The sequence below is a fragment of the Pithys albifrons genome, chromosome 3, assembly GCF_047495875.1.
Source record: "Pithys albifrons albifrons isolate INPA30051 chromosome 3, PitAlb_v1, whole genome shotgun sequence".
In the NCBI taxonomy this organism is placed as follows: Eukaryota; Metazoa; Chordata; class Aves; order Passeriformes; family Thamnophilidae; genus Pithys; species Pithys albifrons.
This window is the reverse complement of record NC_092460.1, coordinates 33,380,718-33,407,545: the sequence shown is the minus strand read 5'-3', so window position 1 is coordinate 33,407,545 and position 26,828 is coordinate 33,380,718. Positions and strand designations below refer to the sequence as shown.

General features: G+C 38.6%; 1 protein-coding gene across 1 annotated transcript in view; it reads right to left on the bottom strand.

Moving 5' to 3' along the window:
* Window positions 1-11,570: 11,570 nt before the first annotated feature.
* The window catches only part of ETNK1 (ethanolamine kinase 1), a 32,411-nt gene continuing 17,153 nt past the window's right edge, over window positions 11,571-26,828 (bottom strand). The window contains exons 5-8 of the mRNA XM_071551292.1: window positions 23,894-23,977; window positions 22,104-22,264; window positions 19,586-19,659; window positions 11,571-18,465 (exon numbers count right to left, since the gene is read on the bottom strand). Coding sequence (XP_071407393.1) covers window positions 18,393-18,465; window positions 19,586-19,659; window positions 22,104-22,264; window positions 23,894-23,977 — 392 coding nt within the window. The 3' untranslated portion in view covers window positions 11,571-18,392. The remainder of the gene's footprint in view (window positions 18,466-19,585; window positions 19,660-22,103; window positions 22,265-23,893; window positions 23,978-26,828) is intronic.

Sequence of the window (26,828 nt, the reverse complement as noted above, 5' to 3'; positions counted from 1 at the left end):
TCCTGTCCTATCAGTGTTCTTTACTATCCAAATGCTGTAAGCACAGCATCTTCTTTATGCATCACTAACTTTAAAAGTCCTTCAAGCAAAAATTGGGTTCTCCATGTACTTTATTGAATTTGCATGGGAGAAACAGAATAAAGTTTAGTAAAATTCTCTTCCTGATGCAAAAGAGCATCTAGGTCAGTCATTGCTACTGTTTCTCTACAGTGTTAATGAGAGAAAAAGCGATAAATTTTTGTCACTTGGAATATGACTCAGAATGAGACAGAAGATCTACTGATTAGGCAAGGAGGGGTTTATTCTTTTAATTAAGTTGTTACTTAATGAAGTAAAATGGTACTCTAAATGTAAGTATCTAAGCCTGTAAAAAGTTTAGGAACTCTATAAGTGTTTGTATATCAAAAGCAGCATGGATTAAGATTATTTCTCCTTAAGAGGTGACATCTCAGTTTTACAGATGGAGGGAGGACTTTGAGTTCTAGCAAGATTAGTCATTGCCAGTAACATCACCACTGTACAGCAAGAAAAGTATATTTTTGGGTATAATGTTACTTACTGCTACATGGGGACAGTTGCACAGATGCAGTAAAAGTTTATTATTTTTTTATGGAAAATGTTGACAGGGAAGAGCTTTTTTCAAGATGTTTTCTTATATATTTTTTGTTCGACATTTCAGTCCATAAAAGTTTGGACATTTACAAACTGAAACACTGAACCTGAAAATAGCATGCACATATTTTTTAGCCAAATATTTCACTGGGTTGGATACTTAGTGGCTATTATGAAAAAGTTTTAAAGTTTAGCTGTACTTTGGAAATAAATGGCTTCTTTAAAAAAAGGCACTTGCTTAAGAAAATATTTTTTGTTGAGAAAACCAAAACAGTAACAGATTTAAGTCTTGGTGCATGATACAAAATTGAAAACAGACATTTCCCCTAGGAATGCCCACTTCATCAAATTTTCCGTTTTGACCAAACAGTTGTTTTTCTACACACAAGGTGGGCGAGGAGTTTTATGACCAATTTTCTGTTGCCTCTGTCATCATTTCTCCCCCTTTATATTATGCCTACCCTAGGCTGGGGTGGCAGTGCCCCTGGTTCCCCTCACCCCATTGGTTTAGGCACCTGCCTGCCAGTTGCTGGGAACCACAGAATGGATTAGGTTGGAATGGACCTTAAAAGATCATTTCCTTCCAACTCCCTTTCCATGGACAGGGACACCTTCCACAAGACCAGGCTGCTTGGCCTTGGACACTTCCAGGGATGGGGCAGCCACAACTTCTCTGGGCAACCAGTTCCAGCACTTTATCATCCTTGCAATAAAGAATGTCTTCCTAATATCCAATCTAAACCTACTCTTTGTCAGTTTGAGGCCATTCTCCCTTGTCCTGTCACTCCAGGCCCTTGTAAATAGTTTGTCTCTATCTTTGTTTTAGGCTCCCTTCAGGTACTGGATGGCCATAATTAGGTCACCCCGAAGCCTTCACTTCTCCAGGCTGAACCTCAGCCTTTCCTCACAGGAGAGGTGCTCCATCCCTCTAATCACCTTGGTTACCTCCTCTAGACTCAGTCCAACAGGTCTGTGTCTTTCATGTGCTGGGCACCCCAGAGCTGGATGCAGCACTGCAGGTGGGGTGTCACCAGAGCAGAAGGACAGAATGCCCTCCCTCACCTGCTGCCCACACCACTTCAGATGCAGACCAGGACACTGTTGGTTTCTGGGGGTCGTGTCCAGCCTCTCATCCACAGGCACCCCAAGTCCTTCTAGGCAGGGCTGCTCTTGATCTGCTCATCCCCAGTCTGGATTGATAATAAAAAGGCTTCACTTGAAGCTTGTTTATGACTCACTAGTTTTAAAGCAAGCTCTCTTCCACCACAGCTTGATACAAGCGATTGCTTCCTTCACACATTTATTAGCAAGCAGATGCTTTCAGCTCCTCTGCAAGAGCAAAATCTTCACTCAATTCCTAACTCCACTTGGTCATTTAAAATGCCATTTCCACCAGAAAAGCAGGTCTTGGACTGCCTCTTCTCCCCTCATGATACTTTTCCACAGAGGTAGGGCCTTAAGTGGAAAGAAAGTTATTCCTTAAGAGGCTTAATGTGATTTTTTCCAGCCGTCCCTTGCAATGTTGTGTAGTGGTAGGAGAAGAGGCGACTGGGGCTCCTTGGGCAGTGACTGTGCCTGGAGGCTGTGGGATGGGCTGCCTGCCAGAACCAGCTGCGTGGGGACTGGTTCAGACTGGGATGTAGCCATCCTACACGGACTCAACAACAGGATTATTCGTTTGTGCATGGGCAGGGACTCATCTAGGCTGCAGCAGGGGCAGGAGGAGGGGAGTGACAGAGCAAAGGTTGGGGAGAGAGAAGTTGAAATGAAGAACCTATATGCTAGCCAGAAACTGCAGGAAAAGGCAGGATTGTGCCTGACGGTCTATTTTTAAATTGGCTGACAAGAATCCAATGTGTTGTTTGGGTAAGGATACTGTGCCGGCTCATAAGCAGAGCCAGTCACAGAATGGGAGAACAGTGAAAATCCCCCTTTTCCGTATCGGTGGGCTATTTTTAATCCGCTGATACTCATCTATTCTGCTCAGGCTCCCAACCAACAACACTGGTCTCCAGCTGCTGCAAGAAGCCCAAAGCACTGGGCCTGAAATGACAGGTATTGGAACTTCAGCTGGCATGAACCTACCAGTCTCCAGGGATTTTCCTGTGGCTTGGTAGCTGAACACAAGCTGAAGACCTGGCCCTTCATTATAAAAATTATTGTGCTTTGTTAGCACAGGGAGGGAAGACATCCAAAGAAGGGGGAGGGCTGTGAGGGGATGTCAGGCGTGCCAGGCTGCCCAACGTCATCTGGAGTTGTGCCACAGGCTCCCCATTGTGCCAGAATTTGTCTTTTAATTTGTGATCCCTCATGGAGTGGGCTTTGGCAAACCACCTTCCTTTAGTGCCTCGCTTTACCCACATATAAACTGCAAAATGATAAATGCTCTTTAACTTCCAGGTCAAGGGAAGCCCACAGCTTTTAGCATCCTTGTTGATCTGAAAGTCTTTCTAGCTATTGCTATTTACTATGCAAACAGAGGCTTTACCTGGGAAATTTAGATATTCTATGAAATAACCATCAATACTTCCCAGGAATATTGTCTACTTCAGTCAATGAGTACCTTCACTCCTTTCCACAGGACTTTCATTGAAAATGGCATCCCTCTCCCTCACCTGAGCAATGTGGAATCACAACAGGAATTTCTGCCAGGGATGTCTTTGGACCACAATTTCACTACCCATGTCTATTGTTGAAAATGGAAGAATTTTTTGGAACAGTTCTACCAATTTATCCTGACCAGCTTCATTTTATTATGCCCCAAATGGAGACACACCATGGAAGAGCCAACAGAGGCACAGAAGGGGAACATAACACTCAACTTTATCATGGACCCTGCCACACAAGCAGCTCCCCAGAAGCCCAAGGGCTGCACCTGTGCTTACATAAACATACTTGACAGTTGGCTACTCTGCAGATTTCGCCTCTTCTTTGATGATAAGTCTCAAATTAATTATTTACCTGCAAAGCAAAATACTAGAACTTGCTTGTGTTTTGGTTCACATATGACTTTTTTCTGTCTTTTTTTTTCTTTTTGTTGGTCCATCTTTCATCTCTTTACTGTTACTCCATCCACTCGCATGTCTGTTTCAAACTTCTTTTCTCAACCATTCAATTTATTATCTCTTTTTTCTTTTTCTCTTCTGCTCCAGCCATGGACCACTTGCAAAAGCCACTTTTGGACAAATCATTCTCTTATTGCCCAGCTACCCATCAGTGGATACCTGATGCTGTCCCCCTGCAGTGGCCAGGAAGGTGCTGCAGCACAGCAGCAATCACCAAGACTTACAGCCCAACCCAGCCATGGGCTGCTGCCCAAAACCACAGCCTTGGTCTCACTCTGGATGCCAGTCTCCCACCATGGCCTTCCAGCTTGAGGGGTCCCATGGCCATACTAGAAGCTGAGACAAGACAATGCCCTGGCTAAACATTAGGTGCTCCCAAAAGCTGACTTTCAGGGGTCAGGCTGCCCAGGCTTGGATCTCTGTAAAGACTGTGGGGTCTGCAAACAACTTCTGACTGATGGGCTTCTGTTGGGACGAAACAGTGAGCAGCACAGCTCTAACCTTTGCTGCACATCGTTCACACATTTGCCAGGAGATTTGGAAGAAAACTCCTGAGTTTTATTGCTATGTTTCCTTGAAATGGCCCTAATTTTGCAACACCTGGTGTGTTGTGACCTGTGTAGTGTCTGTAATGTGTGAGGGCACAGCTTCAACATCTTAAACCTTCACCCTCACAGATCAGGAGCTGTAAGAAGACAGCTTGCACAGCTAACACTTTAAAAAACAAACAAACAAACAAACAAACAACCTTTAAAATATATAGTTTTCCATTTAGAAAGTGAAAAAATGAGCTCACTTTAGTAGGTGGAGCAATGTTACTACCGTTGTAGCTAAACAACTGTTACTGCTTATCATTTCTAGAGTAGATGTTAAATGGATCAAGGTTGCAAACTTACTTTGCAGAAAGTTCAGGGTTGTGGAGAGGGGCTGAAAAGGTTTCCAAATTAGGGCAAAATGTGGCGACTTCAATTGCCTTCAATTTGATTTAGAACAATGAACATGTTTCCAATAATTCATTTGGATAATGTTTATCCATCTCATTTGAGTTTCTCTTATGTTAAATATGATGTGTTAGCTGGTATATTTAATATGAAGCATGTTAAAGATACTTTAATATAGAAAGAAATTGAAATGAAAACATGGTAAAGTCAAAATAATTTTATCTTAAATCAAAACAAAATGTTTTGATATTATTAAAATAAATCAAGAAAGTAAAATGAAATGTTTTGACTTTTTCTTGTTAAAAATATTTGTCAGAATTGACACATTCTTGCAAAACATTTGGATTTTGACAAACAGAATTCTTTTTTACAGAAGAATTGTTTCACTGAGCTCTAATTAAAAACTGGCTAACTCACAGATCTCAAAAAATAGTTGTCAGTGTCAAATTATTACTGTTCTTCAAATACATGGTGAAAGGGATCAGTTCATAGGCCAGTGTTATTTAGTATTACCATCTGTGATCCTGAAAAAAATATAAAAACACTTCTGAAAAATTTCTAGGCACTAAGGAGTTTGGCAGAGTGGTCAGGGCCATCATGGTGTGATGAGGATCATCTTGGGAGACCACTGACTCAAACATCAGGTGTCAGGAAAATCCAGAGCTTGCCCAGATGAACAACAATGTCACTTTTCCTGCCTGATGGCAGGACAGGATTGAGGAGTTTTAGTCAATAAATAACTAAGCAGTAAAGGAAATGAAAGCAGGGGAGAAAGAAGCAGGATACTGAGAGGGGACCAACAGAGGAAGAAGGTGTCCTGCTCTAGTGTCAGCAGTGTAAAATTGTACGTGTGGAAAAATACATTGAGGAAAGGATAAGCCAAGTTAATGGACTTTGCTGTTTTGACTGTCAGAAAAAAGACAGAGAGAGTTATAAAAAGGAATTTAAGGCAGACAGAGGAAAAATAAAGCAATTTGTTTTACTGGCGAGTCTGACTAACCATAGAAACATAGTACCTGTCAGAGCAGTGAACTCACCATTTCAGTCTGTCTTTAAATCAAGATTGGCCGCTTTACTGAAGGCACAATCAGTTTGGTTCAGCCCAGCAGAAGTGGGGAAAAAAATTATAATATGACCAGAGTTACAGGAAAGATCAGAGTAGGTTTTTTAAATATTCAGTACATTTGCAATCTATGGGAATCCACACTAACTATTTGCACAGGGTAAGTAACCTGAAGACAGTTGGGATTTTGTAATTGAACCAAATTATGCTGAAAATCATGAATTTATCATCACTGTTGTCAACAGCTGTTGAAGGTGAATGTTTGGATTAGACATACAGTCCTGGACATCATTTCACAAAAGCATTTCCACCTTTCAAAATGTTGGTACTACATCTAATGACACTGAGCTTTTAACCTTCATTTTGGAGGCAGAAGAAAAGAGCTGATCTAGAATCACTGCACTGGTGCCAGGGAGACTAATGCAGACACAACAGGGATATCTGCTTTCCTTCTCCATTCAAAGCTTCCCTGGTGCCTCATACTTTGCCCAAGATGTGAGGAAATTTTCAGCAAACACAAAACTACTGTAGAAACATTTCATTCTCAGTGATCATTATTTCCTCAGGATAGAAATATGAAGCTTGATCTGTGTAATATCTGTGTTTAATTCCTTCTCATTCTACAAAACTCATTGTGTGAAGCTAGGCTTGTAATTTATATTTCTATTATGTTCTTCTCTATATGTAAAATGGGAATCTGACCTTCATTTCTATTGTGAGGTCCTTGGGCAGAAGACTATCTCTTTCCCTGTGTCTGTATATTTACACAGAGAGGAAGAAGCAAACCAGCTTTGGGTATCAGCTCATCTGCAACACAGATATGTTTTTTCTTCCACTGTTCTATTAAAAAAAAATAGCAAACAGTTAGAAAGTGCAACTCAGAGATATTCTTTGTCATCCATGAATTGAATATTATATATTTAAATAAAATTTGAATTATTTGAAGGAATGGGTTTATTGTATGCCATGTGTTTCTTTGCAGAACAATGTGACAACACTTGGCAATTTCAGATCATTTCCAATGGCAAGGAATTATATTTGCGAGCCAGCTGGGGTTTTTTTACTCTCTTTATTGTACAATGATAGATACTGGTTAGGACTGATGTTAGCAGAACATTGTTCACAACTAAGTCAACTGACAAAATCATAGAAAAATTTATATCAGCTTTCTACTCATGCTTTTCAGGTTTAGAAGTCTTTTACTGTTTTGCTTTAAGAGTAAGATGGCTTTTAACAAAATTATTTAATTGCATATCATTATAATATACACAATTATACAGAATATATAACAGTAATAGTATACACTATAGAATGATATTTGATGCTATATATCTAGAAGTTTAATAACATTTAATATATTTATAGGTGTGTTTACATTGTTTGTATTAGTATTTCTGTGTTTTATTTCTTGTACAGAATTATGTATCAAGAAAGGAATTTCCTTGTTTTAATTGTGACAGTAGTAGCTGTTTGTATCTCTGACACAGGGGGCATCAGCCATTACTTATCAGTTACTAGGACAAATCTAAGACTTTGGCAATTTAAATAGGCAAAAATGACGGGAAAAGAGAAATAGAGAAAAGAAAATTGGCCCAGATCAGGTTAGTTAAGAGGTTAGTAGCAGAGCAGGGTGTTAATCAGTTGCTCAGGCAGATACACATTCGTGCTAGTGAACCCAGCCCTTCAGGTGTATGTTTGTTCCCAGCCCAAAGGAAGGGTTGGAGCAGCAGTGACAACCTGTTTGGTCCAGCATTATGAAACATAACATAACAATAAAAATTATTAACTATGACACCTTATAAGGACATCTCCATTTTTTTCTCAATTGCAAGCTGATTATGTGCAGCAAATCTCTGATCTAATCTCACCATTTTTCAATAACTTCTGTCTCATCTTGGGTACTTTTATTTCACATTTCCATTTTTAAGCCCTTCACTGTCCCCCATGCCTGTACAACATTTCATTAATCACTCTTTTTTCATGCTCTTTCCCATAATCCTGTCCTCATCTTTCTCCTCCATGGTGCTACCTCCTCCTCTCAACAGAGACACACAATCTTCTTTCTGATCCCTGCAAATGAAGATTCTCTTATTTGAATATGTAAATATCCCTTATATATCAAGAAATGACTGGGTGTGGTACCAGTACACTGTTTTAGTTGACAAGGTGGTGATTGGTCAAAAGGTTGGACTTGATGATACCTTGGAGGTCTTTTCCAACCTCAATGATTCTGTGATTCTATTATTTTACTTTTCTCCCTATGCAGCACTCTCTTAGACAACTCCCCTGTTTGAACCACGAACATTAGTATTTACATAGCTTAAGATTAGAGTAAAACATTTTACTGGTCTATTTCATAAGGTACAGAATATCATTTTTCAGTGTTGTGCAGTATTACTACAGGCCATTTGATCCATTTTCTTTCTTTCTGAAATCTTGGTACGAGTCAGGAACCATAGTGAGAGACTGCATCATTTGGGTCAGAGTCAGAATCACTGAATCATTAAGTTTGGAAAAGACCTCCAAGATCATCAAGTCCAACCTTTGACCAAACACCACCTTGTCAACTAGACCATGGCACTAAGTGCCATGTCAAGTCATTTCTTGAGCGCTTTCAGGGATGGTGACTCCGTTACCTCCCTGGGCAGCCTGTTCCAATGCCTGACAACCTTTTCAGCAAAGAAATTCTTCCTGGTGTCTGACCTAAACCTCCCCTGGCACAGACTGAGGCCATGTCCTCTTGTTGTGTCACTAGTTGCCTGGGAGGTGTTGCAAGCTGTCATCGCATTCTCAGTATACACAACAGAGAAAAGCTTTTATTTATTGTAAAACTCTACTAGTCTGACACGTGCAGGACAACTTAATTCACCCACCTGTGCCCCTTAGTCAGTTCTGCTTTATTGAGAGGAAGTATGAACAAGCCCCAGGGCAGTTTGGTGCAGATAAAACGTTGCCATCAACTATTCACCGGAATTTCTAAATGTGGAGAAACGTGCAGGAACAGCCAGGAACCCAACACTCCTCCTGTAGCTTTTAAACACATCCTGTTGCACAATCCAAAGGAGTAAAGACTAGCCAGTAGATCACTAGTCATCATTTTTCCAAGCCTGAAAATAAGTTTTACCTTAAAAGCTTCACTGAATTTTGTACCAAGAGCCAAGGGAGCCCAGTGAGTCCAGCTGAAAAGGCCAATCAACATTGTGGCTTGGAGCAACTGAAGAGCTCTCGCAGTGTTACCACAGCCCAGAGAAAAGTGGGGCAGCAGCTGCTCACAAGCTGAAGCTTCAGACCAACTTTCAGAGAGCATCTTAAGTATTTAAAAGGGCAAATAAATGAGTTTTTTTGTGCCTTGCTCTCTCCACAGTCTTGTCTTGTTGTTATTTCCCTGATAAAATCTGGGGAGGACATGCTGCTGTTTTTATAGTGCAACACGACTGGCAAACCCCCACTTTAGAGAAGTGTAGGTTGTAGCACGCATGACTAACAATTAATGACGCTCATTAAAAAATGAAGTTCCGATGAAATTCATTAATGCTTGGCTTGAGTCTTGCTAACAGTTACGCAACATTAAGAGCAAGGCAATTACAGATCTTGGCTGCAACTCATTGAGAGATAAAAGAATACCCTTTTTCCTGTTTAACTCACTGTATGACATGCTGCACTACGAAAATAAGCTGCCTTGAAAAAGCCTTTTCAACAATGAGACACAGCCTGCAGCTCCATTGCCACCTGCGGGCAAGTGCTGGAGTCTGTCATCCCACTCTGTTTCCCAGGACACAGGGGAATACAGGTAACCACAGAAAATAAGGACAAAAAGTAAGAGCGTGCCTCTGACTTGCCTTGGCCAGCCATAAAGTAATTTCAAGTAAACATCACCTTTGGCTTCTTGAGTGAGTGCTAATATTTGAACAATTTTATGTATTGCTCCTTTCACACTCCTAGAAATTTAAAAATCAGATGAGTAGCTTTATTTTAAGTAGCCAGGCAAGAGAATGGGACAAGGGTGAACTGCAAACTAATTGTAGGGAATATTGACAAAGAATGGGAAAGAAAGAGATATAGATATACTTAGTATATCTATTATATAAATATAGAGATATAGATATACTTAGTATATCTATTAGCAATATAGATATATTTAATGCATCTCAACTCTTAATCCTATATACATCCTATATAAACCAAATCAGCTGTCTATTGTACTTAAGGTGAAATGTACTATTTTGAATTCACTCAAGGAAGACTCCTAGAAGTGCACACTTTATATAGCTGACATTTCCAAACATTACATATCAGAATCCACCACACATGTCATTGTTTTCCCTCCTATTGTGCATCTGTAGTTTGCTCTTTTTCTTGAGGAAAACTAGTAATCTGTTCAGGATCGTGTTTTCTGGGTTGTCCTCAAAAAAACTTCTTCATTTCTTCCCATAGACAACTTCTAACTCAGTAAGAGCTTGCTCTGCATTTTCTGGCCAATGTAAATGAAGGATTTTTGTTTGAGGAAGAAAAGAAAGATTCCACATCACCTTGGATTAGTTCATCACCACAGGAGACCTCCTTTTCACTGCAATTACAACAGTGAACAACAACTTGTCACAACTTAATGCTCCTCCAGGAAAGCTTTGAGTAGTTAGGTAGTGGATGCCAGATAAACACCATCTTTTGGCTCTAAGGAGCAATTTAGTCCAGACAAGTAACCCTAGATATCTAGTCACAACCTGAGCATTTTCTATTAAATTGAAAAACAATTCTAAACTCACCCATTCTGTAGCAGTAGCTGAACTTCAGCAGCAAAAAGCCCAATGGAATAGGACACTTACTTAGGTGTGTTTGATAATTTTGGGTTGCACCAGTTGTGAGAACAGACCATTGCTCTGTGATCATTACACTTCCAGAAAACAAGCAGAGTGAAAAGGTGGAGGTCTTGCAAATTAAGATAGAATTTTTATAAACATAAGAAACCTACTTAAGCAGATGCATGAGGCTCAAGACTGCTTGTTCTATCTGGACTTGCTTGTTCTATCTGTTCCTTACTACAGGTGCAAAAACTCTAATAACACCTTAATCAAGCCCACTACAACCCTCCCCCATATTTTGTATTCAGTGCAGGAAATGACCCTTTTTCAGATTGGCAGGTAGATAATGGAGCACAGACTTAGGCCCAAGAAACATTTTCATCCATAAATCCACAGCAGGTAATTGCATGGGATAACTGAAGCCCAAGTAAAATCAACACTCTCAATGAAATCATTTTCTTTGGGTGCACAACCATGATAGAGGAAGCAGCTTTGTTGATGTACATCAAAACATCAAATCACAGAAAGGTTTGGGTGGAAGGAAAGATCATCTCATTCCAAACCCCCTGCAATGGGCTGGGACACCTTCCACTGGACCAGTTTTCTCAGAGTCCCGTCCAACCTGGCCTTGAACGCACCCCAGGTGATTCCCAAGCAAGTATCTAACCCTGTGCCGCTAGCCCTGGATGCAGAACCTGTTTTCACCATTACAGATCAACCTGTAAAATGGTCCCCTGGAGTTACCACAGCCCTCACAGAGATAAATTAAACTTCAGAGCAGCCCAAAATTTGCACTTTCCTCCATTTCGTCAATGGTAGTGATCCTCTTGACAGTCAGGTCCCATCTCATTCCTGCCTCCCACACTTCATTTCAGTGGTTGGTGACCAAGCCTATTTAATATACAAAACTGTTAAGAGTTAACTTTGTGCAAGCCAAATAGTGACTCAAAGTATTTATTTTTAGATGAGTTGTTAATCCTAGAGAGTTATGTATTTGAGCACAAGTCAAAAGCCTTTTAGAACTCTGAAGTATTCCATATCAAGTTGTCAAACCCAGGGGAAGCAAAATCATCACAATGTATGCTAAAAGTGCAGTTAGAAACAAACTTTATTGTTGCAATTTGAAATTATTTACACAATATAAATCTTTTTGAAAGGTACATTACTTCATTTAATTAGTGGTAGAAGGCCTTAGAATAGCTTCAATCACATTTAGTTCAAAAGAAATACAATTCACTCCAATGGATAAATGATGGACCTAAACTCCACGACATACACAAAGGGTCATGAGGACTTTTGGGGGGGATATGACAGTGCTAGGACATGACAAAGGCTCTTTTATAAATTGAGCTTAATTTATTCACAGGACACAAGTGGACTCATGCTTAAAAGAACACTGAAAAATATGCAGTAACAAAAATGACACAAAATGGAATATATTCCTAATATGCTGTGGCCCTGTGTCTGCAAGTGTTTAAAGGGCTTTGGACAGCTGTGTTAAGAGGCTTAGACAGAACCAATGACTAACTTGAAGTCATATTCAAGAAAGACTGGGTACATTCTTGGCGCTGAGACTATTCAAAGCACTTGTGTACAAAGCAGCAGCATTAACTACCACAGACTGCATCTGAGATACAAATGTTAAATGGATACTTTCTATTAAAAAAGAAATCTTTCACACACTTAAGACTGGACACTTATTTTTTTGATAACATTTAATTACTACCAAAAACTTAAAAACCTATACTTATTTTTTTTTTCCAGTTCACACTGTATTTTATGTCATTTTATACAGTATTTTTCATGTTTCTCTTCCAAGGTCTCTCTCATCTTGTGTTTTGCACATGTCTCTACACAGGGAAATAAAAACCACTTAACAGAGAAAAAATGCAGTTGCAATGCCACAAAAATAGGCTGGTGCAGGACCTGAAGTTATTTCAGCATTTATGTCAGTTTGCTAGATTTTAAGTAACTTGTTTGTTTTCTAAATGTTCACGCAACTTTTCATTTCCATGAAGCTTCCCTCTGTGTCATCTCTCTATAAACATCAAATCCAACATATTTGGGAAGTCCATGGATTAAATTCCACACCAGAGGGAAACAGCAGCAGCAACTCCACAATTTTAGAAGGTTGCAGTAACAGCAAGTGTAAAACTTTGAACCAGAGATTCGGTAATCTGGTGAAGTTGGGCCATCTAAGATCCTAGTGGGCTTCAGGGCCATTCTAGTCAATCTTCTGACATTTCACAGTAATAATGAAACCCTTTTTTATAGAATCTGGTGCAGAGCACCACCTACACTATCAAATACAAAGAAAAGCCCAACACACAGTGTTGTTAACTAATCAACTACATGGGGATTGGAGGTTTTTTTTTAAAGTGATCTTTTGAACCATTTTTTCCCTCTCCCCCTATCCAAGATTGATTGGTTTCCTAATCATACTTAGCTTCCACAGAACAGACCAAATGGAAAAGTCACTAAAGAGGGAGGGCAGGTGGGAGGAATCAAACAATACCTTTTCCAGTGTCTCACCACAGCACTTGGAGGGAGCACCTTCATACAACTGGCCTGTGCAAATGTTCAACACGTTTCCCTTCCCACTCAAGGTCTCTAAGCCACAAAGAGTGGTCTAATCCATCTGGAATGGTGTGGTTTCTCACTGCTGAGAGCCCATCTTAAACCCCATGCATTTGGCTAAAAGAACACCTACTTGCACAGGACCAAAGGTCATGGCTCCTCATATCTTTCACAGCTATTGAAAATGATCATAAAAAGGGGGTAAAAAAAATCAGCTGTTCCACATCAGTTCCACATCAGCCTCGCATGTACCTCAAGGTTTGATCAAATGCTTTCTGCTCCACTACTGTGATTGCAACCGTCTGGTGTGGCAAATGACAGGAGATAGTTGTCAATTCCAGTACTTTAGCAATCTAGCACAATTTAGAACACAGTAAATAACACAAAACATTAAAACAAAGGACACACAGCCACCTCAAACAAAGACAGGTAAGATGTGGTCAACCTCCTCTGCAAACTACAGGAAGGACTGCTCCAAGCAAGAGATTATAGTCCACTGGGTTGTAAAACAAAGTTTTATTTAATCAAAAAGTTACCCAAATTTAATATTTCTTTTTTTTCAGAGTAACAAAACAGTATTTTATAAGCTTTTGTTAGCTACCTATGGCTTTAAAAAAATCTGAACTTTATTTGGAAGCAAACTTTACCCTTTACAATTTGCTCTTGTCCTTAAACCATGCAAGTAAACAAGCATAACCAATAACCTCGCTACACCAAAAGCTTAAGCTTGAGTTTCCATGTGAATGATTTCCTGTTACTTACATTTACCAAGCCCATTCCTCCTCTTGACTAGTACTTCTTGGATAAATTCACTTCCCAGGACCCTGGCAATCTGAAGTGTCACCACTGATAAGTGCAGGTAAGGCTGACAGGTTGTACAAACCTTATAAAGATCAATTTGTTAGATGGAGCATTTGCACAGCATTTTCCAGCAGAGTTATTAAACACCAGTGAGAAGAATAAACTAACAGCTTGATGGACACTATGGGGTTCAAAACAGACAGTGAAAGGCAATAGTGATGAAATACAGTCAGGGGAAAAACAATCAGGGGAAAAAAACTATGCTTCTTTATGTCTGTGTTTCCAAGGTTAAAGGCCTCTTCAGAAAGGGACTTCCTAAACAAAAAAAAATCTGATGAGAAGTTACGTACTGACAAAACAGAATGTAATTTTACTCCAAAAAGGAAATAGTGATGGCTAAGTATGGAAAGGAAGTTTTATATTCATGCTTACCCTAATGAAGTAGGGTTGTGGGCACAGGGAGGAGGAGGAGGAGGGAATGGCACACACAGAAAATACCTCAGCGAAGTTTGAAATAGTCTAAAGGAAGTTCCAAGTTCTAGCACTGAGGAAAATTGACTGGCAGAATTATTTTAGTGATTTGGACACTCAGTATAAGCATTTACAAGTTAACAACTAATCCTATTATAAGGCTCTATCCACCAAAACATTTAAGTTGGGGGACTCCTATCACTACTACTTCAATCACTGTCCCCATAGGAACACACACTTTAGGAGTGCTTCAATTCAACACATGTACATTTTGAAGTCACCAGCATTCAAGAATGTATAGGACATTTTTGGAAGTTGAAGTAAACAATTTTACCAGCTTTCCCTATCCCACAGGTACTACCTGTACCTCTGATGCATGGTTTGCCCTATTATTAGAAGATATTTTCTCTTCATCTAAGTACTGTATAAATTCCTTTATTCCCAGAATCATTCCCAAGAGTAAGTTGTCAAAAAAGCTAACAGGGAAAAAAGACACTGGATTCCCAAGGCTAGAAATGGATACCTTAACATAAAACTATTATGCTGTGTTACAGGTCAATTTAACAAAAGAAGTCCGCACACAGAGTTAGATTTCTTCTTTACATCAAAATTGCTACAAAATAGGAGAGAATACAATGCAATACACAAATCCATAAATGCAAGATACAGTACAATTCACACTAATTTACAAATGGTTATTTACACTGTTGTATATACATGTACAGTCAGACCTGGTTAATGCAAATTTGGTATGTCCTTTTAAAATGCAAATCAACAAGTGTAAATGAAGGTATTTAAAATTATGTGACAGGAGACTAGTTACCATTCAGAAATATTTAGTGTTTGGGTGACCTATGAAATTAGGCCTGGATTAGCCAGATCTGACTGCAGAAATGAGAAGAAAAAAATTCACACTATTCTGCTTTACAAAAGCAACCAGGCCACTACGGTCTATTGACTTGATGCTATTTCTGCAAGAATGCCATTACTAATAATCCTCTTTATATTTACAATATAGGCTTAACTACAGCAAGAATTATTAATTTTGGCATTCGTGCCCTTAGCTTAACATAAAGGCAACAGAGTATCTTCTTGGCAAGTCACAGTCAAAACTACTACAGGATGTTTCTAGAGCTCAGTCATTTTTGTCCTCCTTCAAATACCTTAATGTTGCTATTACAGAGACTGAGACAAATTAATCAAAACAAGTAAATGCTCTCTAGTACCTAACTTACATTCAGAATGTCCTGTATTCACAGTTTCAAGCTACCTTATCATCTGCAATGCCATTGCAGACTACTGCTTCAAACTTAATGCACCTGTAGATATTCCTCAGCAAGTGACACTATCTGAGGGTTACTGGCTCAAACAGATGTGAAACAAGGCTCAAGGTAACTGTATTTCCTTTTGAGAGACGTTTTACAGTATTTCCTCAGAACTGATCACAAATTGTTTTAATCTGCACTTGTCTTGAAAGAAAGCTGATGCAAAGCAGCATTTAAGTGTGTAAAATTAATTTAAACATGCAAAATTAAATCTTCTACCAGTACTTCAAAGTCAACCATTGTAAACTGTGACAGTCCTTGTGCTTCATCAAAGTGGCTCAGGAAAAGCTTGGAGTATTTACTATCTGCTTCAAAGTGCTTTTACAGGACTCAGTGGAACCTCACTCCACAAGGATGAGATTGAGCTGCACTCAGCAAAAGCTTTGGTTCTGCAGAAGCAAACTTCCACTTCTACAGTTATTGCTACTTGAGCTATACAAACAAAAATACTACTGACAAAAACTACGCTAACTCCCAATACAAATGGTACTGGTACCTGAAAAGGGAATGTGTCTTGCCAACCGTTGGGAAATTTAGGATCTGTCAAGTGTTGGATTTCCCAAGACCAAGTGAACTTCGATGCCTTCTTTCAAATATTTCACAAATACAAAGCAACACTGTCAGAAATAAAGCCACTGCTTGGAAGAAAATAGTAATAAAAGAGTTAAAAAATCTTTATCAATCTTCCTTCCAAGCACACTTTGCTGAACTTAAAGGAAATACAAGACTGCAGGGTATTATTCATCACGTCAGTAATGTCCACAGGGAAAAAGTACAGAAGATTAAGGTCTTCAGTGCTTTCATGAGCTCTAGCAACATCCTTGATAACTGCTACAAAGTAAATTATAAATGCCTATTTCAGCTATTTGTTTCAACTACAAAGAAAGTTTGTCCAGTATAGTAGCCTCCAGCTAATGAAAATGGTTACCTCATTTCAAGTTACAAAAAAATCCCAGTTCTCCCATTAGTATAAGAATTTTTAAGGTTTTGACTGAAGAAAATTTTAAAAAAAATCAGAGATGAATATAAACAAGAGGAAAAAAAATCCTAAACCGTGCTTTTGTAAAACAACAGAATGCCATTTGAAATGGTCTTTAAAGGTGAAAATTTTTCATTCACATGAATTTTCTTTGTCCTGAATCAATCCAAGCTTTTGTAAAGCACATATGTATATACGTGTGTACACATTATACACACATACACAGCAGTGTGCCATAAAGCAATTTTGAATAAATATCTTTGCTGGAATCTGCACAACAGACTCCCCATAATATTTACTCTTCAGGTAAGTTGTGTTTGCACGTGTACTTGAACACGCACAGACTTTGTACATGTGGGCACTTATGTGACCAAAGTGCAAAGTTTTTCAGAGTATCATCAGAGTCTAGTACATGTCTGCCCAGCTCCACACTGCATTGTTGAGTTTGACCTTTCTGTTGTGGGTTTCTTACCCTCTCATGTCCCCCCACCCCACCCCTCTTTCAGAGTTAAAGCCTCTTTTCCACACAAACTTATACATTGTTCCATTAAGTAAACATTGTCTTTTCAATTCACATTTTGTAATACAGACCATTCTTGGTATAATAGCTTCAAGAAATAAGAAAGCGTGTTTGATGATCAAAGCCCCGTTGCTCAAGTCATACATTTTTCCATACTGTCCTTCAAACCGGAGACTTCGAAAAGCAATTTGCTGACAGAAAAAAAAGAACCACCAGATACACCAGAATCTGCACAATCATGGGACCAGGCATTTAAGACTTAGAATCCAAGGTTAGAAGACGACAAAGCAGGAAGATGTCAACACATGAACTGTAAACCTGTGCCTTGCTCCCCAGTGCAACAGGATCTCTGCTCACTCATCTCCAGTTCAGCAATCTTTTCCACTAGGTCTTACTGAAGGACGTCCAATACAGACACCAGAATAGTGTTCAAATTTAGAATCGTTTCAAAAAGAATAGAGATTTGGAATAGAGGTCTTTTGCTTTTAAGAGTACACTTAAAAAACAAGCAGCTTTCCTACAGAAGTTACAGATGGTACAAAACCTCAGAGAACCCTGTGGCCACAGAACTCTCCCATTTCTACGGCTTAATGCATTAAGAAGAAAAAAAAAAATCAAAACATTAATTATAACTTCAGCAAGCTGGTTGATTCTTGTGCAAGGAAAAAAAAAAGTACCATCATATGGAAAGCTACCTTTTTCTTAAAAAACAAAGAAGAGGGAAAAATAAGATCACCCTAACCCTTCTCCCTAGTTACACTGGAGATCTCACAAGTCTATTGTCACATCTTAAAAGGGTATTATTCTCTGACACGTCTTCTTCAGCATAAGTTAATGCAACTTCCAATAAAATAAGTTTTTAAATGACTCCTTTGGAACAACTTCACTGTCTGCACCCAACTTTAACAGAAACTGATGAAAGCAGCAATGGAATCATGTTAAAGTTATAATAAATAATTCACATACAACATATGTTAAATTACAAAGAAGGATTAAATTGCCATTTCTACAACTTTTTATAGATTTAGCAAGTTTCTAATCCATTTTATATCAACAGCAGTACGTATGCTCTTCGTATTAAATTTAACATTGAAGGACTGTTTAGAGGCATTATTTATAAAGCAAGAACCACCAAGTGAGCGTTACAGCACTTCAACAAATGTTTAGCTTTTTTCCAGTATCTGTTCTCAGAAAAGATCCAGGCGTTGTCCATCCACTTGGTAAGTGTCCTCCTCTTCATTACTCAGGAAGAGTTAACGTCATGACCTCCAGTTTCATTTTGAAATACTGGTTAAACCGAACAATTGCATACCTATTCAAAGGGAGAGAGAGATTCCAAGTTGAGAGCAGGTAATTCCTTATATGAAAAGGGCTGTGCTAAGTAGGATTAGTCAAAATCCCAGTACCCTGTTTTCAACCTTGACCCTCAGCAGCTGCCAAAGGGAGAAACTCAGAACAGAGCATCAATATTTCCTCACCACCACACCCCAATCCCAGCTTGCAAAACAGGTCCTGTTTGGGGATTATCAAAAGGCAGTGGTTGTGTTTTCAATTATTCTTAATGAACTGTCCACCAAGTGAGAACTACATTCCCGCAGAAATCTGATCTTGATCATTACAGGAACGGCTTTCATGCAAAGCTGAGAAGTTCTTGGATCAGCCGTGTCTTCCCTTGGTTTGTCGCGCCCTCTCGCGGTGACTCTCGGGTACTGCCACAGCACCGCGGACTCGCTGACAAGATTACACAACCAAGGGCAGCAAATTGGCTAAGTTAGTGCGAAAAATTGTAAAGTGGGATCTTTTACCAGGCAAAACGATTACTTTTATCACCTCACCCAGGCCTCAATGGAAAAATTAATTCCTGTGCTTGTTGCTATGAAAGACCATTATAAAAAAATGCCAACAACACACATATCTACCTGAGACAGAACAACCCCAGCCAGCACCTCAGGAAATAGGATTTAACATTCACTGCTGTTACAAAGACTCTTTAAAAAGAGTAGAGATTTCCAAGATCAACACTCCATGCAAAAGAGCTTGTTTACTAAAAGAATCCCATATCTTTGACTCATGCAACTGGAAATGTAGGTCTTGCATCTGACACAGCACACCCCACTGACCAACCTGGCTTTTAAGCCTCTGTCTCTTGAACAAAAAAACACTCCATGCCCCAAAACATTATGTTCCTTGCCTTCTTACACTGAGTTTTAACCCAAGGGCACGTGGTAACTTAAAGAACTTTCAGGAACAAAGCACTGACAGGTTTTACTGTCTTGTTTTCTCTGAAAGATTAAGAGTTTTACTGTATGATCGCATAGATCAGGTCTGTCACTCAAATCCCAGCTTCTCATAGCTGAGGTGTTGGATAGATGGCCCCACAGATCCCCTCCAGACTCCGGTATTCCATGTTTGTACATAACAAGCAGACTTACCCTAGAAAATCAAAGTCAATGGTGGAATATTTGGCTTGAATTAAAGCCCACAATCCCCAAAAGAAGTGGGAAGCCTGAAAGAAAAAAATTATCAGCAAAAAATTAACTTTGTATCCAATTTAACAGGCAAATGCATTCTCACACTGAGAAAAAAAATTATCCACAAGAGAGCACTCAAAATCCAATCTTTTTGCAAAGTTATTTGATACCTCTTTACCAAACAGATTGATTAGCAGTAATATAGAATAAACTACTGGCAATCAGAGGACTAAACCTATTGGACTCCTAATTCTCCATGTATCATTTTCAATATGTTGCATTTATACAATAGATCACCTATTAAGAAGATTGTTGTACAACTACATACACCATGTTACAAAAATGCAGAGAGATTCAGCCATTATCTCTACTGCTGCTAATTATACTGTTCCACATGTACTAAAATCTAGTGCAAATATTCAACTACTTTTGAATCTTTGATTACACCCTTAGACCTCTATAACTACACTCTCTGCTAATTTGGATAAAGAGGTGATATGCAATGCTGTATGAAAACCTTTAACTCATCAGCATTTACGTAATTTTCTCATCTGTTCCGAGCTTACTTCCATTAGGAGTCCAGAGAAGTGAAGGCCTATGCTCACTTTCAGATTGAAAGTATGTATTTTATTAATGATTTGATTGTTAATACACATCAAATCAAAATGTAATGGTCGTGACAGTCTCCTTGTGGAAGACATTTCTGAACCACCCAGGTTACAAGTTACAGACTTTGAACTTTGGTAAATAACTGCTTACAGTAACCACCTAAAAAGCTTCCCAAAGTAAGCATGTAACAGTTGACCAGGAGTTTGGAAGGTACACAAATGCACATGCACTGAAAAACATCTTAAAATGGTAAATAATATATATATATATCTCCATATGAATCTTGTACCTCTAGTTTAGATAACTTTGTTAGAAAGTAGCAGTTTAGCATTTTACATCAGCATCCATTAACTTTAGGTCACATTTTCACTTAAAGCTTCCCACATGAACTGACACAAGTGTCACGCAGTATTTGTGCATGATGTGTGGTCTATAGGCAAGCCTTCAGCTATTCTCTAAACAGAACTCTGTCTTCTTAAACATTACAGTGACCATCGTTTAAAACTGACAAAACAATGCTACATATTTTAAAACAGACCACCAGCCTACTCAATTGCAGCTCTAACTTCCCTAAATGAATGGGACAGCTGAATTTAACAGTAACAGCTGATATTATAAAAGACTAGCAGCAAACAAGCTGCTGTTTTTCAAAGGCTTGTTTAATAACCACCTTCTTGTGAACAGTATTTCCTCACTGGAACCATCAGCTTTTGCCAGACAACTGAGGGTATTAGAGTAACAGAGGTGTGATTGGATCACAAGGAAAGGGGACTAAAATAAGGCAAAAGTGAGTTTTTTAGACTTAGTCCTCCTACAAACAGTTTGGCATGCTATTCTTCATAACAAAACAAAATAGAGGCATTTTTGCTGTAACATTTCTTATCACATCTTCCAGGCAAAACAAGGTCAGGCGTAGTTGAAAAACAAAAATAATGTGAACCTGTTAAGTATCTTCAGAAATCACACAGAGATAAAGCTTAGAAAAAGAGAAAGACAATTTCAAACTGCTTCTAACAGTATATATCATCATGACATTCAAAGATTCAGTTCCACACCTATGTGACTCCTTATTCTACCTCCATGAATTACATTTGATGTGGTTTGTTTCCCTGAAGGGCAAGGCACCAAAGTCAGGTCAAAATAGAACATTCTCCATCCTTTCAAAGGGAAAGATCAAGAAAGTGAAGCTTTTACATCCAAAGTCTGTAGAAGACAGAGCAGCAGAGAGGAGATAGTGTATAATGCACAGAGATACTGGAGGAACAGGGAGCAGACTCACATAGACAGCCCTCTCTCTAGAACTCAAACCACTAAGGTGTCAAAAAACAAATCTGAAAGCTACTCCCTGCTTGATAAGACACCAGAGGTAAGGAAAGTTAAGGTACTACTGAAAGACTCTAGAGTGACTTAATTATTTGTAAAAGAATAAATAAATAAATATCAAAATATCCTGGGTTTATTCTAACAGAATCTTATAATCTTTTTTTAAAAAGACTCTTAAAGTTTATGTCTTTATGAACCACCACCTTGCTCTTCTGTCTTCTTACCACTACAAATACAGACCCAAAATAAGCTCTGGCCAACTCAAAATTGCCAGACCAATAAACAGCCAATAGAAATCCTCAGTAAAAGCTCATCTCCTCATTTTCTGAAGGCCCAATTCTTCTTTCACTGAGAATACTCTACAGAGAATTTTTAACAAGTAACTCAGCAGCACATTTCCATAGAACAAGAAACTTCTACTTCTTACAGAAGTTTTTCTTTACATGCCACAGCACTCAGATTGTGAAACTGGCAATTACATTTGTCCATAGAGTGTCAGGCTTCTCCATAGTATTTAATATATTCTAATCAAGTTTTTGTCACTTACCAGTGCAAACTGATTGACTTGGACATATAGAACTTCAACTTCTTTTTCACTGACTTCTGTGCCAAATCCTTTATATTCTTTGTAGGCCTCAAGGTAAGATCTCAGCCATTGTTCCTGTAATTTTCTGTTAGGATAAAGGTTGTAGTCTACTTCATTTACTCCTGGAAGAAAAGAAAAAAACACTGATTAGAACCTTATGTTGCCTAAAAAGACCATTAGAAGTCCATTACTGGACTACTTCCCCCTTCCCAGCCCAACACAGACTGCTGTGGACAAGTATCAGTGTTTTTACTTTGACCTGACTTTATCAGTTACATGTTGTCAAGAACTCCCCACACATGAATCAGTGTTCAACATTGCAGATTTATGTTTTCAGCCACATAGAGTCTACTTGTATGCTGAGATTCAAAAACTTGGGCTTTGAGAGAAGCTTGAAGAAAAAAGTATTTGCATTATGAAACAAAAGCCCTCACAAATACATCAAATGTTACATATTTTGTAGGAAAAGGGACTTGTATGCAACAACAATCCCAGGCGAATCCAGATGTATATCCAGTTGTCACTAACTAAGCTCATGTTTGAAGAAAATTTATTACAAGTCTTCCAAAGAGTATTGGTGGAATTAGCAGTCTTATCTCCATAACCCCTTTTTATCCTATTTTTGTTCCTATACTGGAAGATGCTTAGTCACAGGCAATAGGGAGTCTGCCAGGAGCCCCAAACCTGGATCACGGCTCACTCCCACTATCACTCCCCAGAGATTTGGGAATTCTCCTTAAATCTTACATTATGAACAGTGCAATCCCATAGCACCCAAACTCTTTTGTGTGTCAGATCCACTCAAATTTAGCTTAGAAAAATAATTAATATCTTTTACTGAATGGAAAGTAAAGTGAAGCACAACTGTTCTTCAGAGGCAAAAAATATATTTGTGCATTTAGTCTTCTTGCTGATTTAGTCACATTTTGAGAAGTGCAAGACAAAAGAAATCAAACACTCTCAATTATATTTTGCAAAAGAATTTAACTCACTTTAAATCACCAGTTATACAACTTAAATTACCAAGTGTACACCTTGATTTTTTTTTAGGTTATCTAAACTTCACATTGTGAAACAACTGGTAGATTAATTCTCCTAATTTCACCACACTGTGCTTTCCATCTACACTAATCATTATGTAGGTTTTCCCTGCTGCCCCATGCTCTGAAACACCACAGCATACACATGACGTTATTTCTTTCCTATGGAGTAAGTGGAACAGGCGTTCCCTGAGAAAATTTGAACTAGTTAATAAATGAACCTATCAACACCTTATTGCTAAAATCCCACCATTTTCCTATGTCAGAGTCCCAGATTTATTTCTAATTTTAGGATAGGGCAAGTACTTAGCACACATATTCAAACCAACATAAAAAGAGACAATCCTGCCTTTTGGCACCATGGAACCAACAGAGTATTCTCAGTATGTACCTACATCATGGCATCCACAGTATTTCATTACAGTGGGCTGTCTCTGCTGTGTCACTTCACAGTAGGACACTGAAAGCTGTGGTTTCTGTATTTATCTAATTCTACCAGAACTCAGGACATGACGGTCCCATTTCTGGCTTAGCAGAGCTGCAAAGGAAGGGCATAACTGGCCTGCAAAATGAGACATCAACATATTCTGATACCACAAGCTGACAGTTTTAACATGTATTTAGATAAACACGCAATGTGCAAGAATTAGTTCGTTGGGGTTTTTCCTTCATAAAGCCAGTCAAGCCTTACCTCAGAAATCCAATTCTTACCTGCAAATTCATTGAAGTGATTTCCAATGTCATAAGCCAGGTAGTTGTATCCAGAGTACTCATAGTCTATGAACTGCACATCACCTATATGAGAGACAACAGCAGCAACATCAAAGTTCAGATCAAGTGAAGTCACAGCCCTAATCCTTTGGTGTCCTTTGAAGATTTTGAGGAAAAACAAAATCAAAACACACACCCATCATTCTCGTGCCCAGTTGTGTGCACCCAGACACTCAGGGTAAGGCTGTGATTTTTACGATATGAGATTTCCCTAAATATTCATTCAAGAAAGCTCTTAAATAATTAAAGCTTTCAACTCTCTAGGTTTAAATTCTAAATACGAGAATTTCAATTTTAACTTCTACCACACGAGGGCACCCCTTACCCTCAAAATAAGAAGAACAGCAGCAGACTGTATTTAAATTTTATATAGAAATAGCAGATCCATTTTCCCCTAACTTAAAAAAAAATAACAGTCCTGTTTATTCTCACACAAATGTGAAACCACAGTGGACTAACACGTTGCAACATGCTGATATCTCCTCTAACACATTGATATTTCCTACTTCCTCCAACCACACTTGCAAAGCAAGACTATTCTTAATTATTTCTTTTTTTATCTGTCTTAAACTGGTCTCAGAAAACTGTTGGACAATCCTCAAGTCCTCAAAACTAACAAACAAAGCAATGTTATGTAAACAAGGGCTGATAAAGCAGCAAAACACAGCCCCAAATGTTGCCAGATTATGTTTATCTGTAGTAAAACCGGGGGAAATGCTTCACTTAATTTCTACAGCACATAAAACAGTCAAAATACTAACATGATGGATTCAGTAAAAGCAGAGCTATTGTATTTTAAGGGAAACTCACAACATTACTAAAATATCAGAAAAGGAACCAACTGGTTGGCATAAGAACTTTGCACCAGAACATTAAAAAGTAAAATCTTACATTTCTCACTGCTATGCTGAAATGTTTGATTTTCGCCCTTCTCCCTCTCTATACCCATTCTTTTGATGACACAATTAATTAAGAAAAACATTCCTTCTATTAAAATGAACAATCTTCTTAACATGACTTCAAACATCTTATAGATACTAATGTTATCAGGTTTAAAAAATAATCAAGAACAATGTTAAAGTTAAGTATTTTATAAACATATTTCCTAGACTAAGGATTTTAAGTGCCTAGAATACTGCCTCCTTAAGATTCAGCAATATTGTACCTCTCAAATACAGCAGTTTCACCAATGCCCTGATCAAGTTAGCACAGAAGAACTTTGTTATAAGTGTTCCTTCCTGTGCAGTTCATCTTTATTGCATTCAAAATACTAATACATTGATGTTTTGCAGATGGATAAATCTTCTTGACTGAGCACTTACAATGAAAATTAAACTCCACAACACTAACAAAATCACAATCCTCCAAGTCAGAGTTTACCCTTACTTCCTCTGAAAGCAAGGATTGCTTACCAAAGTTATGAGATTAGACCTTTTAGGCTCTAACAAACCAGCAGGGCTGCAAAGTGACAGGCTCCTTCCAGAACATTCTGTTGGCAATGAAAAATTAAAGTTCTGTAGAACTTTGAAGGGACAAATTTAACAGCAGCTGCAGCCAAGATCTTGTAATATTGCCACAGATGAACTTCTGCCACAGCCTTACTGGCAGATTCATACATTTCCTGTTCCCACTGGTTCTTTCTTGCTATTTTTGAAAAGACACACCTCTAAGTTACCAGCCAGTCAAAACACACAGCCCAATCCTGGTTTATATTCCGCTACACAAGTGATTTGCTGAACCCCTCCAGCCCCCTCAAACATTTGTTAAGGCAGCAATAAAGGCATACCCAGTTGGAAGCAGGTGAAGAAAATCTGGCAAACTCACATTTCATAAGACAAAAGTTCAAAGGGAAAAAGTCTTGCATTTACACTGATCCCTTTCAGACTCAAGCTACTATGGAACTCAACCTTAAAGCTAATTTTTGCACGAAGGCTCAAAATAAAGATGCACAGTTCTTTCTGTGAAACCGAAAGAAAGCAAAAACTTTAAAGTTTGCTGCTTCATAAATGCACAATGCATGCAACGTACCAGCTACCTTGTCTTAGAGGAAGCAGAAGAAAGTTTTCATTAATTGTTTGAATAACCAGAGTACTAGAAGTTACATTTAAGGTTTACTGCAGCTCATATGAGAAAGCCAATTCTAAAAGATACAGCTTTCTTTAGTGGTAGCAGGTAGCTTTTGTTTTGAGGTTTCTAATAAGTACCAAGAATTTGTATATCCCTGGGAGTGGGCAGGGCAACATGAGCCAGTCGTCTAAGTGCAACTGTGCTTCACTGCAGTGAGACACGATTTAAAAATAAGCTCTACCACCTCTCTGGAGAAGCTACTGTTATGGACAAGAAGACACACATCAAGAGTGTTGAATACGGCATGTTGAAACACATTCCTTTCTTCCAGGGATCTCCTAGGGCAGACAACATGCAACATACTCTAAAAAAACCACAGAAAGATACAAAATGGAATACATGTTGTTTTCCATATACCAGAAATCAAATTTTAAAGAGATCAAGTAGTACTCAACAGAGCATCTGCAAGATCTCCTCAAGGTACTGACAGGTAGGAGCATGATGTCACCTCTCCTTCTAGCTGCTCTTCCCTTTTAATGGTTTAATAAGGGTAAGCACTTCCAATGTGCAATCCTGGCTGTAGGTACCACAGCTGAATGATGTATCCTGAGTTCCATCCCATCCTGCTCATCAGGTGAGCCAGAGTCCCTAAAAGACAGCTACAAAGACAATGATCTGTGCTATGAACATACTTGACAATTCACAAACAGGTCATATACCCAAAGAAGAATTTTAGCTATAAATACCCCGTAGAGCTCTGCAAAAAAACCCCCAGGTTTTTAGATCAAAACCAGAAGCCTTAAACATA